Source organism: Plectropomus leopardus, chromosome 21 (genome assembly GCF_026936395.1).
Source record: "Plectropomus leopardus strain MGB_pleo_1.0 chromosome 21, ASM2693639v1, whole genome shotgun sequence".
Taxonomy (NCBI): Eukaryota; Metazoa; Chordata; class Actinopteri; order Perciformes; family Serranidae; genus Plectropomus; species Plectropomus leopardus.
This window is the reverse complement of record NC_142196.1, coordinates 4858041-4877149: the sequence shown is the minus strand read 5'-3', so window position 1 is coordinate 4877149 and position 19109 is coordinate 4858041. Positions and strand designations below refer to the sequence as shown.

Here is a 19109-nt window from a genome sequence, read left to right as displayed (position 1 = left end):
AACAGCTGCTTTGGCTGAATATGAGGCTTATAACGCACTGAGACTGAGTGAAGTTGTGCATTTAAAGCAAAACAGTAAGCTAAAAGATGCAGATACCGAATTGGTAGATGCTAACGTTAGCTAGCTCTAGCTGAACTAGCCTGCTGAGTTGGTGATGATTAATGCAAGCTCAATTATTTGTGGTTTTGTCCTCCACATTTTATAATTTTTATAGTCATTTATGCCACTGTCATAATCTTTTATTTGTATAATGTTACATGTATAATAGGATGTGATAACTAACAGTTTGTTTTTGATGGGTTTTTGTTTGATTGTTCTTCTTTTTACTTTTGATAGAGGTGGGCGAGCAGTTTCTTCCTGCTAGCCTGTGCTATAATGTTAGATTTACTGGCCCAGAACTTTCCTCCTTCTAAATATACAGTATGATCCCCTCACTATTTTACATATTAGGTTAACAGAAATAATGTCTAGTATCTGTGCTATCTTTATCATTTCTCTACTTTTGTTGGTGCATTTAGCTTTGTTACTTAAAGAATGTATCATTAAATTGTATATTTATAGTTATGAAAGGGGCGTTCTATGCTGCCAAAAGGTACTATTAAAGCCAAACAGACACATTTCGAGGTGAAATAAACTGATCCCATTTATCTCACCTTTAGCCATTGAATGCGCTGTGGAACACAACAGATAAGATATTAAAAAGGGTAAAGTACATCTGATTTATTATCAGATGATAGGCATCTGATGCCATGACCCCATATATCTGGTTTTAACAACTGTACATTGTGTTTTTTTCTGAATTACCTCAGGGTGATCACTGTGTTCTGCCAGATGAGTGCCCGTGTCACCACAATGGTCGACTATACTACAGCAATGACACTATCACCAAAGACTGCAACACATGGTAAAATACATGCAGTTGTATCATTGCATTAAATCCCCTTAACACTGAATTATCTCAACTAGAATTTCTTTGTGTCTGCAGTGTGTGTAAAGAGCGCCGCTGGCACTGCAGCCAGTCCGCCTGTGCTGGAGTGTGCGTGGCAACTGGTGACCCACACTATGTGACATTCGACGGCCGCTGCTACTCTTTCCTTGGCGACTGCCAATATGTGCTGGCGAGGGAGACAAGTGGTTTGTTCAGTGTAATCGCAGAGAATGTGCCATGTGGGAGCACTGGGGTCACCTGTACAAAATCAGTCACCCTCAGCCTGGGAAATACCGTCATACATCTGCTGAGAGGTAAGAGGGATGGTGTCACAGGGGAAGCGGAGGCTGACGATAGAACGTTGTGATCCATAGGCACCACAGACTAGAAGATAGGTACTTGATGTAAGCTGTTTTATCTCCTCTAGGTAGAGCTGTGACAGTAAATGGGATGCCAGTTAGTCTACCAAAGTCTTACAGTGGTAGTGGTCTGACTTTGGAGAGAGCCGGCCTGTTTGTGTCCCTTTCCTCCCGCCTGGGGGTCACTCTGCTATGGGATGGAGGTAGGAGACACACATCAACTTCTGCAACCTGAAATAATCTCTCATTCAATCCACTCATGTTCACCGACAGATGTTTCTGTGCTGTCATTTCTTTGTCGATGTTTTGATTTTTGTGTGTGTGTCTATGACAAGACATCTTTTTTTATTGCCTAAAAGTATAATTTTTCAACAGACTTTTACATTTTCATACTGAACTTTATCCATGATTATTTAGAAATGTATTGTAGAGGCAAATAGTTCTCCAAATATGGCTTATGTCTGTGGCTGGATGCAGGTTCATTAACAAATGCATTTTGTCTCCAGGTATGCGTGTGTATGTGCGTCTGGCTGCCCACCTGCGGGGTCGGGTCGGGGGCCTGTGTGGTAACTTTGATGGGGACACAGAGAATGATTTTACTACACGGCAGGGCATTGTGGAGTCTACAGCTGAGCTGTTTGGAAACTCCTGGAAGGTCAGCCCCTCCTGCCCTGATGTGGCAGACCAGGACCTCAGAGACCCTTGTGCTGTGAGTTTAATACTGACACTTTCACATACACACACACACTGGCAGGAACATTAGAGTTGGACATTGTTGCAAAAGCAAACTAATTTCTCTCTGTTTTTGTTGGTCAGCTGAACCCCCACAGGGTGACCTGGGCCAGGAAAAGGTGTGCAGTCCTGACTCAGGAGCTCTTCTCTCAGTGCCACCCTGAGGTGCCCTTCCAGCAGTATTATGACTGGTGTGTCTTTGATGCTTGTGGGTGAGTAACAATACTAAGTCTCTTGAAATTATCTTTTAAAAGTATGTAATCTACTATAATAATTGTTGTATCATAATTGTGCCTTATGGACTTTTAGTGAAAAGAAATGTCTTTCTTTCTCATCATTTTTTGCCTCATGCATGGATTTTACAGCTATTTTTCATAGCTCCTAGGACTTTGCAAAATTGGTCCATATATGGGAATAAACATGTATGATAAGTAAGTCTGCTCATGGACTCAAGGATTTTGCTACATCCTCACTAGCTTGTTGTTTGTACCAGGCTACATCACTAAATATCATTCATATCTATTCAGCTAAGCTGCATATATTACTAAAATCACAACAAAAAAACCCATGTTGACTCCATTTCCTATTTTAGGAAACATTTCCAAATCATACTGCTACCATTTAGGGTCCATCAAAACTACCAATGGAAAATATTCATTAACAGGAAGGAAATCCAGACACTCCAAAAGTCTGAAAAGCATAACATGAGGAGGAATTACATTAAAAAGCCATTTTTTCTAGTGGCTAAATCATTGAAAAAACAATATGTTTCTACCACTGCCGGTCTTTGTCAGTACTTTAAAAACATGTTGGCATTTTTTAATAGTTAAGCCACTATAATAAAAGCTTTTTAATGTAATTCCTCCTCATTTCATGTTTCTCACATTATAAGAGTGCATGGATTCCCTTGCTGTTTATCTTGTTGGCTCCCGTTTTCCATGAGCACCTTACACAAGTTTTTAACCTGCGTTTGATCATAGCCTATATAGCACACGTGTTCCTTTGTAAGCGCCCTGATGCACAGTTTATGAAGTGGAGCATCAAAATATTGCGACTACTGCTAAAAAAAAAAAAGAGGTTCCCTTGAAAGGACAGGGTGTAAGGATAGTTTCCAGCCTAAGCATTAAGTATCATAATCACCTTTTAATTTTCATATTTTACAATAACATTATTCATGTTAATCATTTTATTGTGTGTGTGTATTTATGTTTTAGCTGTGACTCAGGTGGGGACTGTGAGTGTCTCTGTACAGCTATTGCTTCCTATGCTGAAGAGTGTAACCGCAAAGGGGTCTACATCCGCTGGAGATCCCAAGAGCTCTGTCGTATGTCAAAGACGCCCTCACAGTCAATCCACTTCACATGCACCACTCCTTACTGTCTCTCTGTTAACTGCATCTGACCTGGTCTTGCTATCTTTTTAACATTTTTTTTTCCTCATTCCCTGCAGCTCTGCAGTGTGAGAATGGGCTGGTGTATGATCCCTGTGGACCAGCTTGCTCTCCTTCATGTCCCAGTGTTCAACAGAGTTCACACTCTCAGTGTGACGCTCTCTCCTGTGTGGAGGGCTGCTTCTGCCCTGCTGGCACGGTCCGACATGGTGAGCAACTGAGCCACAAAGGATGTTAGACACTTTAGAGGATGTATTTACTGGCATATTTGTGTCATGTATGGATAGTGTGATTCTCTTCTTAGCTTCTTAATAAGATCAAAAGACAAACACTTGGACCATGAAAAGGTATCTACAAAACTAATGGTAGCATTTCCATTAAAGTATCATTGTATATATACACTGTAATTCCCAGAAGATGAATTTTAGAAAAGTCCCTGATATTTTCTTCAGCACCACCAATAAGTGAGATTTTGTTTTATGATTTCAGAATATAATGGACAAAAATTACTGACTACTTTGATGCTTCCTAGTAGATAAACAACAAGGACAAAATGTCAGAGTTACAAACAAGATTGCCAAAGAAGAAAATCTCAACTTAAATGAGTCAATTTTTTTTGTCTCGCAACACTCTTGAGACAAACATTCTTTCTATTCAACTGTCTGTTTTCTGTTGCACAGGGGGCAGCTGTGTAGTTCCCATTCAGTGTCCATGTGAGTGGGAGGGCTCCATGTTTCCACCTGGAACTACCCTCACTCAGCACTGCCAGAACTGGTCAGTCAGTGGAAATGCTTATGAAAATGTATTCCATTCATGATTCCTAAATGAATCAAAATCAAAGTCATTTGGGGTTCTTTGTTTTTCTGTGTCCAGTTCCTGTGAGGATGGTGTATGGCAGTGTGAGGGTGTGGCTTGCCCTCCTGCCCCCCCTCCCTGTTTGGAGTCAGAGTTCACCTGTGCTGGGGGGCGCTGCATCCCCTCCCAGTGGGTGTGTGACAATGAGGATGACTGTGGCGATGGTTCAGATGAGATCTGCCCATCCACATGCTCTCCAGACCAATTCCGATGTACCAGCACACCGAGGTGAATCCCAACTCACTTTAGTTTATCAACAAGCACAATTTCTATGTGTGAAGATTGATAGACTGATAACTAAGGGATTAAGGACAAACTACAATAAATAAAGCACAAGATTAGTATTATTGCATTACAAAAATTACACTTTGCATTTTACATTTTAAACCCACCCAGAGGATTGGCTTTTTGTATAGTAATGTTTGCTCTAAAACTTTGTTCCAGAGTAAAACATTTAGACACTTTCAGAGAAATGGAATCCCATGAAATGTGGAAAATACATTCATGGTCTCCAGATCATAAATTCTAAGAACATGGGGAACTGCTGATCTTGCTCCATCGACAGAACAAAGTTTGCACTGGTTTAGTGCCATGCAACCAAGGGGCAAGAATTTTACAGCAAGATGCTAAGTGTTTAAACAGTTTCTGTGTTTACAAGCTAAAATGCTAAATGTAATGCATTAACGTGTGAATTGTTAGCATGTTAAAGCAACAGTACAACTGTTTTGTTTGTTTGAAATTTGCTTCAGAGCATAGTGGTGTCTGATGTTGTCTCACACAGGCGTGTTGAATGAAAGTTTAGCATGCCAGTGTTAGCATGCTAGCATATTATCACACTAATATTTTAATCTAAACATTACATGCAAGCTCCAGAATACAAGCTAAACATCAGCATGTTAAATTCATACAGTCAGTAGTAACTAAAGTGAATTGACACCACCCTTTGCAGTGGACCATGTTTGAACCTGGCCCTGCGTTGTGATGGCCACCCAGACTGTGCTGACCAATCAGATGAGGAGTTCTGTGGCCCTACCACCCCCATACCGCTGTGCCCAGCGGGGGAGTTTCAGTGTGCCAGCGGAAAGTGCCTGCCAGCCAGCCGTGTGTGTGACGGACGGCTGGACTGTGGTTTCGCTGATGGGTCAGACGAGCAAGGTAATATATCACTCTGTCCTGCATATATGAAATCAACTCTATTGACAACCTATCAAACAAAATATGATATCAACATAAATTTATCAGGAAAGGTGCTCTACCATAACCTGTATTGAGCATGATTCCTTTATTCACAGACTTTATCATGCAAAGGACTTTTTAAACTTTGTTAAGCACAGCATTCTTTTACACAATGTAGTTTTATGTTTTGTTTTGTTTGTGTGTTTTATCTGTGGGTCTAGTTGCAGGCAATACTAAAAATTTAAACCTTTCTGTCATATTTTCTTGGTCCAGACTGTGGTGTGGTGTGTGATGAGGGGGAATTCTTGTGCGCTGGAGGACGTTGCATTCTTTACCTCCACCGCTGTGATGGACATGATGACTGTGGGGACCTCAGTGATGAGAGGGGGTTGGTTTTCAGTTCTGATGAATTTTGTTATTTGGAATTATGAAATGTTAAACGGATTGGCATAAATGAGTGCAGCTTTTAAGGCATTTAAGCAGCAGAAAATCTTAATACTTGTACTTCATCAGTCTAATTGACAGCATCTGAATGCAGCCAATATCACAGACCCTCAACAGTATTTTAAAAAAAAAAGTTTCATCAAATAATGAGAATCATTTGCAAATACTTTTCAACATGTTTGTTTAGAACATACAGCCTGTTTTTTTTGTTCAGCATGATGTCACCATAATCTAAATGTTTGGTTGGTTGTAGGTGTGTGTGTGCACCAGGGGAGTTTCAGTGCCCTGGGGACCGGTGTGTTCCTGCAGACAGAGTGTGTGATGGGAAGAGAGACTGCCCGTCTGGAACAGATGAAGCTGTCTGTCCAAGTAAAGGTACAAATAATGATACAGCTTTTTAATGTGTCAGCTATAAGTTAAATACATGACTGCCGAAAGCCATACTGCGTGGTTTAAACTCACTGATCAAATTGCATCCTTTTCTTTTGTGCCAGTGACCTGTGCTCCCGACCAGTTTGCCTGTAGTGACGGTACATGTGTTGCTACTGCTAAGCTGTGTGACGGAACAGCAGACTGTCCAGGTGGAGAGGATGAGAACAGAACCAACTGCTACACCGTTATCATAACACCATCACCCTCACCTGTCACCCCGACTATGCCCACATCAGGTAATGTCAGTCAGGCTGCAGAGATTTAGGAGGATATTACACATATTCAGTGTTTCTGCTTCACACCATGGCTCTTTCTCCAGCCTGTAGGTCCTATGAGTTCAGCTGTGCCACTGGTGGGCAGTGTGTACCTCAGGCCTGGCGCTGTGATGGGGAAACAGACTGTATGGATGGTAGTGATGAGCAGCAGTGTGCCGCCCCCTGTGGCCCAGGCCAGGTACCCTGTCTCAGTGGGGACCAGTGTGTGGACTACCAGCAGCTCTGTGACGGGACCCCACACTGCAGGGATGCCTCAGACGAGAGCGTTGACAACTGCGGTAAGTTACTGTAATTATTAAAATGTATATGCAAAAATGGCAAAAAATAAGGATTTTTAGCATCAAGACAACCCTAGAATTTGTATCATGAGGCCACAAAAATAATCTTTTTCTAAAGACATGTTAATGGCCACTGACAGCAACTTTTTCTGTCTATAGGCTCTACTCGGATACCTCCTTGTCCAGGGAGCTTCCTATGTGACAACCGCACCTGTGTGAACACGTCGCAAGTGTGCAACGGCATTCCAGACTGTCCACATGGCGAAGATGAGTTGGTGTGTGGTGAGTTCTCATGAGATGAGGAGAAGGGAGGTGAGAATAGAGGACAGAGTAGATGGAGTGAAAAGATGGAGCAGGGGACTGCAAGAGGCTTAACAAAATTGTTGTGTACTAAGAATAGAAGAGAGGATAAAAAAAGAAAGAAATTAAGAAAAGAAAGCATAGAGGGAGTAAGAAATAAAGGAGGGAAGTTTAAAGAAAGAGCTCAACCCAGTCTGCCATAGTCACAAATCTGATAGTGACAGATCTTATAATCTCTGGTGTGTAAAAAAAGTTTTGAAATCTTGCTCTGTCCAGATAAAACTGTCTCACCCGTGCCCCCTGGCAGTAGAAATACCACTGTCCCCTGCCCGGAATTCACCTGTATAGATGGATCCTGTGTCCCCTTTAACATGGTAAGTCTTAGACCACAATGATATCCACCAGCAAGCTAAACTTTTTGTATCCAGTTAGTGGGCGATTGAATAAGTTAAAAAAAATGTTAGAATTCTCTTTTGTGCCATGAAGTTAACGTGTGTTGCAGTTGTTGAATGCATCATCTTTTACTTTTTCCTTTGTGAATCTGATGATTTAGACAGGATGTCCTTACAGGCACTGAAGGTCTAGAGATACTTTGAAATTTTTAAATTGTTTAGAAAGTTTGTAAAATTATTGCACATTGATATTATTGCTGTGATGACCTCTATTTAATGAACAAATAAGAAATCAGATATGCTGATATGGCCTATTTACAGTCATCTTGGTTAGCTATCATCAGCATGCATCATTTCAAACATTAAAATATAAATTATTCTACGATTGCATTTTGACATTTACCCACAGAAAAATTAATGAAAGCAGCAAAAAAGTGCTTCCCCTGTCGCTTTTATTACCGTTCACTAACCCAGCCCTGTTACTTAGGTGTGTAATGGTGTGGCAGACTGCCCAGACTCCTTCTTAGCACCACTTAGAGGCCCCACTGATGAGCAGGGATGTAGAAGCTGGACCTCTTGGGGTCCATGGAGTCCCTGCAGCACCTCCTGTGGTACAGGCTCAATGAGCCGGCAGAGAACATGTCCTCCAGGAGACCCTCTGCGCCATTGTCGAGGACAGGACTTCCAGAGGCAGCAATGCTTCAACACCACCTGCCCTGGTATGGGTGTGATCTAGATGTTTAATAGAAAAAAAATCTCAGAGCTTTAATTAAAGTCAAATGCTATATGCATTTGTTACTAAAATATGATGCTTTCTCCCCACCCTGCAGTGGATGGTCAGTGGCTTCCGTGGGTCAGCTGGTCAAACTGTTCCAGCGATTGTGGTGGAGTGCAGATCAGACACAGAGGCTGCATCCCTCCTCGCTACGGAGGCCGCGACTGTTCCCAGCTCCCCGGACCATCCAACCTACCCATGGAAATCAGTAAGAGCTGATCACTAGTTATTATAGAGAGAAATGTCTCAGTCTTGCCAATAATTAACAATAATTTAGGAGGTAAGTGATTTTCCAGACTAACCCAGACTGTTAGCTGCTTTGGAGTTGTATAAATTATAATTTGTCACTGATGTCAGCAGCTTAAACAAATGTAGCTGCATTTTATTGTGGTGGAGACAGAAATTTTCTAGAGGGATATCCCTGAATGAATAACACTGTAACTATCTGCATGACTTGACACCACTAGAGGGAAGAGAAAATGTCCAGGTTCATCAGAGAAAAAAACGTCTAATCAAAATGCACAGTAGCAAAGAAAGTGAAGATGCCAAAAAAGATATATATATTTTTCTCCTTTTTTGCCTTGTCCCACAGAACCCTGTCCTGACGATGGATGTACCAACACCAGCTGTCCCACTGGGCTAGTGAGACACAGCTGTGCTCCCTGCCCAGTGTCCTGTGCCCACATCAGCAGTGGGACGACCTGTGATCCAGTAACACCCTGTTCCCCAGGTCAGTCAGAAAGAATCTGGAATATATGATATACTCTTAAATAAATTGTAACTTTGTGCCATTTTGAAATTTCCAAGTTCATCATGTTCACAAACTTTTTTTTATCACATTCAATGTGTCTCAAACTTCAGGTTGTTGGTGTCCGGAGGGCCAGGTGATGAGCCATATGCAACAGTGCGTGTCACCAGAGGAGTGTGTGTGCGAGGTGGCAGGTGTGCGCTACTGGCCGGGCCAGCAGATGAAGGTGGACTGTGAAATTTGTATTTGTGAGAGAGGAAAGCCTCAGAGATGCCAGCCTAACCCAGACTGTTCAGGTGAGTCTGTCAAACACACACCCCGATGTTTCATTTCAACATCAGCTTTAACTCCACACAGCTGACTTTTACACACACCTGGTATTATTGTTGTTTTAAAGGCTGAGCAAACCCACACAGTAATTTTGTAATCCTGTAGTGCACTGTGGCTGGTCATCATGGTCTGAGTGGGGAGAGTGTTTGGGGCCCTGTGGTGTTCAGAGTGTCCAGTGGTCATTCCGCAGCCCTAACAACCCCACCAAGCATGGAGACGGCAGAACGTGTAGAGGAATTTACAGAAAAGCTCGCCGGTACGTGTCCCTCTGCTCATGCCACTGTTAACTACTTTCACTGTTTCTACTACTTGAGTTCTACATCCCTGTAGGATTATTCCTAAAAATTATAGTGACCCTGCAACCTTTTGACTTGTACCTCAGTCAGGTCAAAGTTTACTCTTCCCATACAGTTTTCTTGAAATATAATGGCCACATTTCCAATCTGCTGAGGATATTCAGTCTCCAGAAGACCCACCCAACCCTTTTTGTTAGTTCCACCATCATGACTTAGTTTTTAATGGGATAAAAAACTACTGTCAAGATAATACACTGAACACATTTATTCTACCCAAAGGATTAGACCCGCCCTTTACATTTCTGGACTTGAGCCATCATCTAGCATTTACCTACGTGTACATGATTTGCTTTGTGCACAAGATATTAAGATAAAAAAAATCCAAAATTTGAGTTAAGTTTGGTGTATGTTTGTTCTCCACAGAGGATGAACCCTGTTTGTTTTGACAATTCCTTGGCCTCTTGTCTCTTACCACCTTCAAGCAAAAATGTTCTTTTTGTACAAAACAACAAATTAAACATACAGTTTGACATTGTGTACCCCACATAGAATCTTACCAATTTTTGTAACTGATTTTTAAAAAATATTTGATTTGAAACTTTGTTCAGTAAGACAAAATACACGGCATTAAGGTGGCTGAAAAAGAAACCTTGTCCACCTCTTCCAATCAATCCGTACAAACTTAGGAGAAAGAGGGAAAGAAAAAAAGTGAGAAAAACACCAACAAAGAAGAAAAGAAAAAAGTGTTATCTTATTTTGTACACATAATTACTGACCTGATGGTGATATTTACTGTACATTTTCACGATCCCTCAAAGATATAAAACCCTATTGAAGTTATCATCTATATACAACACCTCGGTGTGGTTACTTTGAAGAAGTAACTTTTTGTCTTAGTGTTTAACACCATGCACTAATGAGCAGACATTCTATTATTCCTTAATGCATTTTCTGTGTGTGTGTGTGTGTGTGTGTGTGTGTGTGTGTGTGTGTGTGTGTGTGTGTGTGTGTGTAGGTGCCAGACAGACCCCTGTGACGAGTGTGAGTACCAGGGTCAGTCCCATGCTGTGGGAGACAGATGGAGGTCAGATCCATGCCAGTTATGCCACTGTCTGCCCAACCTTACAGTGCAATGTTCCCCCTACTGTCCGTATGCTGACAGTGGATGTCCACAGGTAAGAGTAGAATTGTGTGTGTGTGTGTGTCTTATGTGCATTTATGAATTAAAGTGACTGCACTTACTTCATATACTGCTTAAGTATGTGCTCATGTGTTATGGAAATATTGTGCAGCAAATTGGTACATATGCACATTTATTTGAGTATGTGACTGTGTGTGCTTTAATGCATCTGTGTTTTAATCTTATCTCCTGTAAACCCCCGTCCCCGCGTCCTCTGCATCCTTTGCTGTTCCTTTGCATAGTTCTGCCCTTTAGCAAATCTCACACATGTGTGACTGTGACAAATTTTGAATGTTGGTTTGTTTGTGCAGGGCCAGAATCTGGTGTCTGGAGAGGGAGACAGGTGTTGCTACTGCCAAGGTAAAATCAGATCTTTTGTTCAGCTATCTACAGAAAATAATGTCCTCCTGTTTAATGATAAATAAAATTATTTGAATGGACAATTCTACACAGATAACTGCACTCCATGGTTACTAATGTTTTCACTGAGTTATCATTAATATCAGAGATGACATTGATCCCAGTAAATGATAGAAAATCTTTTGTCTTTTGTATTTACCTCCCTCCCCCTTAAAGGGGATGCTGTATTTTCCATGATGTATCCTTTCTTTCCAAGGTTGCTTTAACAAAGAAAAGCGCACATATTTTTCTTGTTTATTTTCATTTTTGTATTAACTTAAGGATGCATGAAGAGCTTTTGAAGATCATGAGATAAAAGTAAAAAAAATTTATTCATTTAGTCCCTCAAAAACATAATTGCTGCGCTTCAGATTTAATCTCCATTTTATTGTTGCAAACACTGTGATAACAAAGTGAGTGTTCTCTGACTTTTATCTTTTTTAACTACAACACCTCTGTAGGAGAAAATGACACCGTTCTTGTGACAATTGGCCCTGTCACTGTGACCTCCAAGCCAGCAGGCGGCACTACACCTCTGGTTCCCACATATCCACTTCCTCCTGGAGGTTAGTGTATTTTTCATATGATCATGTCACACAGGTTCACAGCATGACTTAGAGCTTGTAAGCTTTTTTTTAGCATCTGTGGTTATTATCCAGAGGTTTATTAGTTTCCCCTCATTGTAATTTCCTTGAAATCTTACCTTCTTGTCTCCTATGTTCAGATGAGTGTTGGTATCCTCTGGGTGTTCAGACTCTTCCAGCCTCAAGTTTCAGTGCCTCATCACAGCAGACTGGTCATCCCCCTGAGGCCGGTCGCCTCCATTGGTGGGACCCCCACAGTGATCTCCAGGTATACCAAGCTGATAGATTTTTATAATATGCAAGACTTTGTACATTTCATGCGAGTGAAATGTCCTTGAGCAAGTTGCTAAATACCTACCAGATCCAGGAGGGCCATTCTGTAGGCTGTAACATGATTTTTGAAAAAACAGCCCTTACACCACAGTCCTGAATAAAATATTTTTAAAAAATTGAAAAAGTATTGAAAGGACTTGGCACAGACATTCAGTGTCTGCTGGAGATGAAACCGAATGTCTCTGTTGATCCTTTGGCTTTACTTCCAGTGTCAACAGTAGCATTAAACACTTAGCTTTGAGTGAAATTACATGATATCTGTGGAATGGATTGCAATAAATATGTCTTGGGTACAGACATTCATGTTCCTTTCAAGATACATCTCTTTACTATTTCATTTTTTCTGCATTATTATGTAAACTGTTGAAAAATCCCTACTAATGCCGATGTTGGAGTTGTTGTAATTCGAGTTTCTGACCAAGTTTCAAGTCAAAAACTTCAGTTGAGAAACCTGTCTAAAAGCTCTGACAGATCCAACTTGGCACTTGCTAATATGCTGGAAAAGTACTTATTAATTAATATTTCTATGCAGGGCTGGAGTCCAGAGCCTGAGGAGTACAAGGATCTACCACAGCGGAGCCCTGAGGGACACACCAGCAACACACAAAGCCCATACCTGCAGATAGACCTGCAGAAACGATACAACGTCACTGGTAAACTGAATTCATTTGTGACATTATGAACTATATATCATAATAATAAATAAAATGCTTTCAATTTCTCTAACCTCCTGTAGGTGTGCTAACCCAGGGTGGTGGTGTGTTTGGCACATTTGTGTCCAGCTTCTACCTCCAGTTCAGCCAGGATGGCAGACAATGGTACACATACAAAGAGCTTGTTACTGATGCCCGGCCCAGAGCCAAGGTTAGACAGCAGACCCACCAAGTTAATGCAACTTTCCATCATATACACTGAAGGACACGTGCTATTGCTGTTTCACATCTTGGAAATGATGTATCGCCATTTTCATTCTTGCCCAGGTGTTCAATGGTAACCATGACGATCAAGGGGTGGCAGAGAGCCGACTGGACAGGATGGTGTCAGCTCAGTTTGTCCGCCTGCTGCCACATGACTTCCAGAACGGCATCTACCTTCGGCTTGAGATCATGGGCTGTGAAGATGGTTGGTAGATAGTTTAAAGCTACTTTGCTGGTGTTACTTGATTTTGTGCACAAATGTGATTCTGAAATCCTATCCTCTCCTCCAGGTTATCACAGGTCGACTACCCCCACTCCTCCTTCCCCAGTGTCCCCTGTGGGTGGCTGCAGAGAGAAGGAGTTCCAGTGTGAAAATGGACGCTGTGTGCCAGCAGGTCCACTGGGAGCTGTCTGTAATGGAGTTAATGACTGTGGGGATGGATCAGACGAGATGTACTGTGGTGAGCTTTCCATCCCAACACACCTTGTTTATTGTATTTGAACTGAGCAAATCCTTTTTTTTGTCAAGGATGTGGTGCGACGGAAACGTGCTTACAATCAGGCTATTAAAGGCCTGGACATACTTTACATTTTAAACACAGACAGCTGCAGTCACGCGGACACACATGTAAATCCTTCATAGTACAATTTATGAGGGTATGCATCAGCCCCAAGAAGTTAACCTGAGGGCTGGGAGGTTAGCTCACTGTCCTCCTACTGCATAACCTGAATGTGAAACTAGATGATGCAGCTTGGTCTGAAATGAATGTCTGTAAATATCCAACCTTATACTAACGTTTAAGTGTGGAACAAGAGATTATATTTTGTAACTAGAGCATGCATAGTCAGTGTACTTGCTATGTGTACAGTCTGTGCAGTCACAAAAGAAATGCACACGGATCTCTGCATAGGGGTCTGTGTGCACCTTTGTGGACATGGCTGATGCTGACATACAAATTACATGGAAACTATGAGTTGGCCATAATTTGTCCAGCATTTGATCTTTGTGCCTTTAAGCTTTTTAAAACACGCCTTGTAAGTCACACAAACCAAAAATGGATAAAGAAATCATTGTTAATTAGTCTGACCATTCCCCACATTCAGGTACAGAGCCATCCCCTACAGCCATCAGTCCCCGCAGCTGCCCTGCTGGTCAGTTCTCCTGCCCTCCACCAGGGGGCTGCATTGAGGTATGGCAGCGCTGTGATGGGATCCCCCACTGTCACAAAGGAGAGGATGAAACTGGCTGCCATTCCCATGGCAACATCACTACTCAATCAGACAGGTAAAGGGCAGTATTGTAGTAATAATAGTTGTAGTAATTGTGATATTTGATAAATCATATTGTTCCTAATCCAGATCTTCTTCTTTCATTGTTTCTTGGTGTTGTAAGTTGCAAAGTAATCAAGAAGGATCTCAATTGTCATTCAATGTGTAATCATTTACAGACCGTACACACCCACCCCTGCTCCTCTCAGGACTCCATCCAAAGCTCCTGTCACTCATCCTGCAGTAACACCAACGGTAAGAAAAACCATCAGTTCCTTCAAATTATTTATCTCTGTGTCACTGATCTCATGATGCCTATATATGTCCTTATTTCCTTTCTTTCCAATGTAATATAAACAAAAGAGTGATGGATTAGCAAATGCGCTAATGGATATACTACAAATGAGATACATACGAACATGCTTAAGCATCATACAACACATCAAAAAGACTATGGATGCTTTAAAAGATGTTGATCATTGTGAACGGCTTTTATTGCTGAAAATATTAGAAAATTAGATTTTCCAGTTTAGATTATACAATTTAAATACCACAGAGGCAAAATTGTAATGCAGATAATTCATTGTCGGAGGAATTTATTTTGGGAAGGGGTACAACACAGGACTGCCCTCTTTCCAACCCCCCTTTACACTCAAATTAAACAAGATCCAAAGATTATTACACAGTTTTTACAGTTTCAAAACACTGAAATTACTCTCTAATGTTTTTACAGGATGGTGGCCCAGGATATCGTGGTGAGTATTGAACACAATGTAGATGGATTTATTTTTGGAGACCTTTTGTATTTGAGAACAACAATGTTGGTTAATTTCTCAATGAAAAATTTAATTTAACTGCAGAGCAAATGCTGTAACATGTTGTCTTTTAAATGTTTAGTTTGCCAAACTCTTCAGCTAGGTTGGATGGTGTTAAAATTTGTCATATTCTGCAGGCATCTGTTCTTCTCCCCTTGGACTGGAGGACGGGAGTATTAGATATGGTCAGCTGAGCTCTTCCTCGCATCGTGAGAACAACCCTGCTGACGCCGGACGACTAAACATCGTCCCTAACGTGTGGGTGATCTGATATTTTGCATGCATTTAAAGCCTTTTGAACTATGATTAAAATATCAATATCAAGAATAACAACAAGCCATATAATGTTATGTACAGTCAGGTTATGGAGCCTGGATGGAGCCCCGTACCTTCAGATCCTCACCCATATTTTCAGGTGGACTTCCTGGAACCCACATGGGTATCAGGGGTGGTGACCCAGGGCAGTGAACGTATGTGGGGCTACCTCACTAAATACCGTATAGCCTTTGCCCTTCATAGCAGCCTCTTTACTGACTATACTGAGGAAAGGAGGCCTGGTGGCCCTTCAAAGGTATTTGTACTTATTTGGATAATAAGTATCTTATTTAGCATCACATGTTTTCTGCATTTACATTTATCCTAATAAGTGTTTCATGAATGTGATCAAAGATGATAGAGAAAAAGCAAAAAATCAGATACAGTTTTCTGGACATGTCGTGCTCATGTGGACGTGTCCTTTTGGTTGTGGTGCAGGTGTTTGAGGTGCGGATGGTTGGCAGAACACCTGTTACCCGCTGGCTTGGCCGGCTGGTCAGAGCTCGTTACCTGCGAATCATCCCTGTGGAGTTCAGACACACCTTCTACCTGCGTGTGGAGATCCTCGGCTGCAGAGGAGGTGACGAACTCAGCTGAATGCACAACTAAATGATAACAGTCATAATTCTCAGGACCTAATTCCTCTTGTGTAATAACTCATCTAGCAGTGCTTTGTTAGACAGTACCAGTGCTGGGTTGTTGAGCCTGTTTCACATCAGTTTTAATGTGAGAAACAACCTTTTTTCCTGCTCTTCAAGATGAGCTGGTGACCCCCAGCAGTGTGACCTCATCGCCCTCTGGTGGTGGGAAAGTGACTGTGCAGCGCTGTAAACCAGGAGAGTTTGCATGCCAGCACAGTGGCGACTGTGTCTCTGTCTCTGTGCTTTGTGATGGTCAACCAGACTGCAAGGACCACTCTGATGAGATCAACTGTGGTGAGAGCTAGCATATGAATATCTACATCTTCTTCTGAGTTATGCCTCACCAACAAGATTCAGTCTCCTGAGATAATTGATTGGGCCCTTTGTTAAATTCTGCCCACCTTCTTCCCACACTCAAGCCTGTCAAGTGGTCACACCTGGCCTGTCAATATGACATTTTAAAAAATATCAGTAAGAGATACTCCAAAGGAAATAATAGCACATTTCTGGGATAATGGCTCTCAGAAGTAGTTTAGAAAGGACTATAATATGAATTTAAGAGCTACATGCACAGTGTCATTTGTCTGTGCAGTATTGTGAATAAGGCTGAACAAAAAAATTAGGCAAAAGCTCACAGGGCCAAGTGCAAATGTCATGTCATGTCTCGACAATTCACATGAAGGACAAGCACAGGAACACAATAACAGGACAGGAGCAACTATATTCTTGCACAGTAATGTAAGTCAATATTTTGTTTTAAACTAGCATTTAGTTATGACTCCCAATAGCTGCCACTATCAAATGTATGTTTTAGCCCATTACCCGCAAAATTGTCCTGCTTTTCCACTTGTTGAAAGTGCAAACAGCCTCAAATTATAGCTTAAAGCTAAAAAATAAGTTGCTTATAATTAATAGTTAACTGTCTTTGTTTGCTAATGTGCACACCTTTTCAGCATTTTTCCTAATGATCTGAAAGTATGACAGGCCATCCATGCACAAGTTTTATTTTCTTGGGACGGCGAAGGCATGGCCTGCCTTACTCTGCCTCTGATTGGCTTAGTCAGGGCAGGGCTGGTCATGCATTTGCCACTGGATTGGACAGTGGCCATATTAGAGAGGGACTTAGCTTCTGACATTTTACTTGACAATTTATTCAAGAATAAACAGCATCTTCGTGATCCCCCTGTGTTCAGTTTTCTTGATCCATGTCTGTCTTTGTTTACATCTCTTTATCCTCATCCTGTTATTCAGGTACAGCTCCTACCAGAGGCTCTCCAGGGCTGCAGAATCATACCAGCTCCACAGGCACACCAGGTTTCCATGGTGACCGTACAACAGGTGCTCCAGGCCTCTATACCACCAGGTCGCAAGGTGGTCTCCCTGGTGTGGCTAGCCCAGGGGTCACAGGTCAAACTGGACTCCCAAAGACGACTACCTCAAGTACAGGTACAATCAGCTACTAATCAAATCTTTCATTTGTTGTTGTTGGTTTTATCAGGATATTTCCCTGATTTGCAAGTCACTTTTGATCAATTTGGTTGAACCTAGGGCTCACCACAGGTCAACCTGGACTACATCTCACCACATCCCTCCATTCTGGAAGACCTGGATTGCAAACCACAAAAGGTGATAAACACAGCCTTCCTAGTTATCATACAACTAGACTCTTTGATTTACACTTTAAACAGACTTGACACATATTGTAATCTCTATTACAGCCCCATGGATTGCTACAACCCCCCATGATGGAGGCCTACCCAGAGTGCTTTGTGTGGAGGGCCAATTTACATGCCGGTCGTTTGGCTGTGTTGACTCGGCACAGGTGTGTGACGGCAGACAGGACTGTTTGGACGGGTCAGATGAAGATCGTTGTGGTATGCATCAACAACCTGTCAGGTGGATAATTAATGGAAATACAAAAAAAAAAGATTTGACGATATTGTTGCCAAATTTAAAATATATAGTTTCATGATGGTCATCAAACATAAAAAATATGATGTGAAGTCAAAGCAAATAATTTGGAATGAATAATAATCAATGTGTAATCCCTGGAAAAACTCATATGTAAGTTTGTTGTTTGCTGTAAATTTTGTCATTGTATTCCTGTGTCTTATCAGGCACCACAGCCAGGCCAGCAGTGACTCCACGGCGACCCCTGGTGCCCAGCCCATGCTCTCCCAAGCAGTTCTCTTGTAACAGTGGGGAGTGTGTTCACCTGGACCGCAGATGTGACCTGCAGAGGGACTGTGTAGATGGATCAGATGAGAAGGACTGTGGTAAGATGCAAGCCCACCCTCAAAAGTGCTAATAAGACAGAACAAAACATGAAAAAACTGATAATTTTGCTGCACTCTCTAACCTCTCCTCCAGTGGACTGCATCATGTCCCCTTGGACAGCGTGGAGTGCGTGCAGTGTGTCCTGTGGTCTGGGCTCTCTATTCCGGCAGAGGGACATTCTGAGGGAAGCTCTGCCTGGAGGGACCTGTGGTGGAGCTCAGTTTGACAGTCGAGCCTGTTTCCCCCGAGCATGTCCAGGTCTGTCTTTTGAACCTGGTGTCAAACAGGACGCAGTACCTGCTCTCTGATTTAGTAGTCATATCAATCTCATTCTTTCCTGTCTCCTCTTATAGTTGATGGTCACTGGTCAGAGTGGACAGAGTGGTCGGAGTGTGACGCTCAGTGTGGAGGTGGTGTTAGGCAGAGGAACCGAAACTGCTCTGCTCCTCCTCCCAAGAATGGTGGGAGGGACTGTGAGGGCATGACTCTGCAAAGCCAGAGCTGCAACAGCCAGCCCTGCACCAAAGACATCGGCACACAGACAGGTGGATCATACATTTGTCTAACAGTACATTTAATTTCTGGTGTTTGAAGTCTTCAGCTATTTGCTTCTATCCTGAGGATGGTAGTGCACTACCAGTGTTTCCCACAGAATGACAGTGTATGTGC

General features: G+C 42.1%; 1 protein-coding gene across 1 annotated transcript in view; it reads left to right on the top strand.

Moving 5' to 3' along the window:
* The window catches only part of sspo (SCO-spondin), a 98574-nt gene that overhangs the window by 20549 nt on the left and 58916 nt on the right, over positions 1-19109 (top strand). Inside the window, exons 20-61 of the mRNA XM_088071939.1 lie at positions 810-904; positions 986-1242; positions 1356-1490; positions 1794-1996; positions 2104-2231; positions 3234-3343; positions 3469-3618; positions 4090-4183; positions 4283-4492; positions 5214-5419; positions 5714-5828; positions 6138-6259; positions 6379-6552; positions 6636-6869; positions 7029-7151; positions 7446-7543; positions 8049-8280; positions 8392-8544; positions 8929-9066; positions 9198-9380; positions 9520-9670; positions 10726-10885; positions 11202-11250; positions 11751-11855; positions 12014-12141; positions 12739-12859; positions 12943-13070; positions 13187-13328; positions 13414-13584; positions 14228-14408; positions 14572-14647; positions 15126-15147; positions 15345-15465; positions 15565-15778; positions 15961-16102; positions 16281-16457; positions 17415-17609; positions 17712-17789; positions 17882-18037; positions 18281-18439; positions 18534-18698; positions 18794-18985. Coding sequence (XP_087928065.1) covers positions 810-904; positions 986-1242; positions 1356-1490; positions 1794-1996; positions 2104-2231; positions 3234-3343; positions 3469-3618; positions 4090-4183; positions 4283-4492; positions 5214-5419; positions 5714-5828; positions 6138-6259; positions 6379-6552; positions 6636-6869; positions 7029-7151; positions 7446-7543; positions 8049-8280; positions 8392-8544; positions 8929-9066; positions 9198-9380; positions 9520-9670; positions 10726-10885; positions 11202-11250; positions 11751-11855; positions 12014-12141; positions 12739-12859; positions 12943-13070; positions 13187-13328; positions 13414-13584; positions 14228-14408; positions 14572-14647; positions 15126-15147; positions 15345-15465; positions 15565-15778; positions 15961-16102; positions 16281-16457; positions 17415-17609; positions 17712-17789; positions 17882-18037; positions 18281-18439; positions 18534-18698; positions 18794-18985 — 6193 coding nt within the window. The remainder of the gene's footprint in view (positions 1-809; positions 905-985; positions 1243-1355; positions 1491-1793; positions 1997-2103; positions 2232-3233; positions 3344-3468; positions 3619-4089; positions 4184-4282; positions 4493-5213; positions 5420-5713; positions 5829-6137; positions 6260-6378; positions 6553-6635; positions 6870-7028; positions 7152-7445; positions 7544-8048; positions 8281-8391; positions 8545-8928; positions 9067-9197; positions 9381-9519; positions 9671-10725; positions 10886-11201; positions 11251-11750; positions 11856-12013; positions 12142-12738; positions 12860-12942; positions 13071-13186; positions 13329-13413; positions 13585-14227; positions 14409-14571; positions 14648-15125; positions 15148-15344; positions 15466-15564; positions 15779-15960; positions 16103-16280; positions 16458-17414; positions 17610-17711; positions 17790-17881; positions 18038-18280; positions 18440-18533; positions 18699-18793; positions 18986-19109) is intronic.